Here is a 3,283-nt window from a genome sequence, read left to right on the forward strand (position 1 = left end):
ACATGAGTGAGTAACCCACAAAGCCATGTCGACATCAAGAAGATAAGTCTAGCGAAATGTTGTTTTCCGTTCTTTACTTTATTCGTCTTTTGTCTTATTTTATTATGCTGTTATGCCCGCGATTGGTAGCGAGACGGCTTGTCTACCTCTTCCCGGTTTTCTCACCCTTGTTTATCTGGGGGTAGTGGGTGCCTCCCCGCGTCCGGCGCGGCAGTACTTCGACAGCTCGCGTAGACATGCCACGTTCGCTTGCCAGTCTGGAGCCGCCCGCACGCGCTCGTAATCAGAGGTGAACGAGTGTACTAACCCATGTATCAATCTTTTACACAAACAATGACTCTTTTTGTACATTTTTATCACGTGATATGGATAGCGTTCACCGCTTGCACGACGACAGGTAAGCTGCAACTGCAATTAGAATTTGTATCAAGTTTAAACTTGTGAAAACTTTTGTTTATTGCGATTTATGTTACTTTGGTACGGTTTGTTTGTTACTGCGCTGTTTTAAACTTTATGCGGATGTTTAGTGGAAGTGTGTTTTGTGTGTGTGTTTATTTAAGAAATCGTTTAAAGTTTTTCTCCATCAATGATGTACTTTACTGTGGTTGTATTATGGATGAACTTAAGCTTTAGAGATCCTGTCGCTATTATTTTCCTTAAAATTAAAACTATAAAAATGAATAAAATACATACAAGTTTCATCTTTCGTCTTTTTTATTTTTCTTCAAATATGTTATTACTTTTGATCTCATCGCAGTACACAGAATATGCATTCGAAAATACGTATGTTATAATTTTGTGACACATGTTCAATTCCACTTAAATAAAAATATATACTCGTATATTGGCTTCGTTCAATATCAATTTATTGTCGATAGCCTAAAAGCGGATCTTTTACATGGCAAATGTATTAAAATGGCAAGCATTTGGTCCAAGCTGGATTATCTCGTTGAAAAACGTTTTATAGTTTCAAGTGACCGATCTCTGTGACCTAGCGATTAACACTATGGGCAGGTTGATGAGAAGGTATAGGATTCGATTCTCAATAGGACTAATTTAAAAACGTTCTGGTCTGGTTGTTCTGTGTACTGCCCCGGAGTTAATACCGGTACTCACTGCACTGGGAATTTCCTAATCTAAACTCAAGTGATTAGTGTAACTATTATTATTATTACAAGTTGACAATCTCCGTGGTCGAGTGGCTTGCACGCCGGTTTGCATGGTGTCGCCATCTCTGAGGTCCCGGGTTCGATCACCGGCCGGGGGCTAGATTGATGTAGAAAAAACTAAATTTTCTATATTGCCTCGGATCTAAGTCGTCGTTGTATTGCCGGAATACAACGACGGTACCACAAAGGTACCGTCGTTGTATTCCGGTGTGCTTTATTTACTTACTTTGCGAGCAAAGCAACGTTGATGTTGTTTAGAATTTGTGTTTATTTATTTATATTACAATTTAGAAGTGTATTACAAAATTTTAATAGCAATTTTCAAGAAGTTTCTTCTCACACATTACACGAAGTTTGTAACCGTTTTCTATTTATGGATTATGTACCAATAATGATCCCAAATTCAAAAGGTTTACTGTTTCAATATCAGAAATTCAGCAAGGGTTACAACGACAACAACAATAAAAAAATAATTAATAATTTCAACATTCCCTCAATTCCTTTGTTTAAAAAAATGGGGTTCACTAAATACACGTAATAAAAACTTTTCCTCGAGATAAACAATACCTTTTAATAAATAATATGGTTCTACCAGCTACAATGAAAAAATTTATAATTTTTTTCGCGAATGAAAACTCTACAAGGAAAGAATGCCAGCATAAACTAAAATAACAAAAGTGCAGTAAACCCGAGTTCAATGGAAACCACTCGTACAAATTTTTCAAGTGAGATTTATTCAGAGGGTTGCGAGATCTCCTGTTCCTACAACATAATTCAGTTAACAAGGGGAAGCAGTCAAATGGACGGGGATCGGACATCGTGACTGCTCATGAACAACAGTGTGAGTTAAATGCAGCAAGTCTTTCTTTTTTTTATAATATTAAGTGACGGGACGAATAAGCCGTGCGCCTGAGGGTAAACGCCTGGCTATGACAATTGCAGTGCCACTCAGAGCTTTTCGCAAGGAGCTCTAGTGCTAAGTCTACAAACCCATAGAGTGTAATAATGTATTTTATAATCTTTATTTATTTAGGAACTATTATACAAGGTATATGATATCCGGTACGAGCACCAGTGGGCAGCGTTTATGAGAAAACTGCGATTAACCGAACATCCGTAGGTAATTAAAAATGTATACTGAGCAACCCCTATGCGAAAGAGCATAAATGCAGTTACTATTTGTTGTAGTTACGGCTTTTCAGCATAGACGCCCAGATAATTATGTAAGCTATAGTTTAAGTTACGATGAATTTGAACAAGTGATTTGCATCTTCCATTATTCCGCAAAACTCGCAATTCTCGCAATTTGGAGAATTGTTCTTTTTTTTAATTAAGAAAGCAAAACTATTTCATACGCTTAGAACATTCGTGATTTGTTACCTTTTTTACAATTAATTGCATACAAACGAAATATTCAATTTTATCTGTATTTCACAAAAGTCAACTGTAATTGACGGCTTTATGTTTAAATGTTTTTAGTTATAATCTTAAGTGCATTTTAATTTGAATGCAATAAGATTTTTGTAGACGATTATTACTGACTTGTAAGAGGTTTTTATCGTAGAGTTTATTCAAGTATCACGTCAATCAGCGACATCTATACACAACAAACAGCACAGAGTCACTCCATACTGCAAAGACAATTACATCAAAAAGCGCACCCGCACTAATGTGTGTTTATCCATTAAATGTCGCACAGCTTGGGCTAGACGTCAGTTACTATTTATGGCTCCGTACCTGTATAATAAAATTAATAACACTTTAAACATATATCCGTTATCTGCTCGTGAAGCTAAACTTAAAACTAAGAACTGGTTTTTGACCTTAGATTACCATAAAACTGAAGCCTTACTGTAGCAACTGAGAAAATATTTGCAGGTAATAACAATGAAATAGACCCTATACTACTAACGCGCGAATGTATATTGTCACACACAAACGCAGGCACACGCACACCTACGCCCGCGCAAAAGCACGTGTGCGCGCGCGCGCACATACACACACACACACACACACACACATACACACACACACACGCACACACACGCACACACACACACACACACGCACACACACACACACACACACACACACACACACACACACACACACAC

At 37.4% G+C, this 3,283-nt stretch overlaps 1 protein-coding gene across 2 annotated transcripts in view; it reads left to right on the forward strand.

Moving 5' to 3' along the window:
* The first annotated feature begins 241 nt into the window (after positions 1–241).
* Positions 242–3,283, forward strand: part of LOC113237830 (lachesin-like) — a 52,676-nt gene continuing 49,634 nt past the window's right edge. For both annotated transcript variants that reach the window (XM_026474512.1, XM_026474513.1), the window contains exon 1: positions 242–397. In XM_026474512.1, coding sequence (XP_026330297.1) covers positions 310–397 — 88 coding nt within the window. In that variant the 5' untranslated portion in view covers positions 242–309. The remainder of the gene's footprint in view (positions 398–3,283) is intronic.

This window comes from Hyposmocoma kahamanoa, unplaced genomic scaffold, assembly GCF_003589595.1.
Source record: "Hyposmocoma kahamanoa isolate Upper Pololo Valley unplaced genomic scaffold, ASM358959v1 94, whole genome shotgun sequence".
Taxonomy (NCBI): domain Eukaryota; kingdom Metazoa; phylum Arthropoda; class Insecta; order Lepidoptera; family Cosmopterigidae; genus Hyposmocoma; species Hyposmocoma kahamanoa.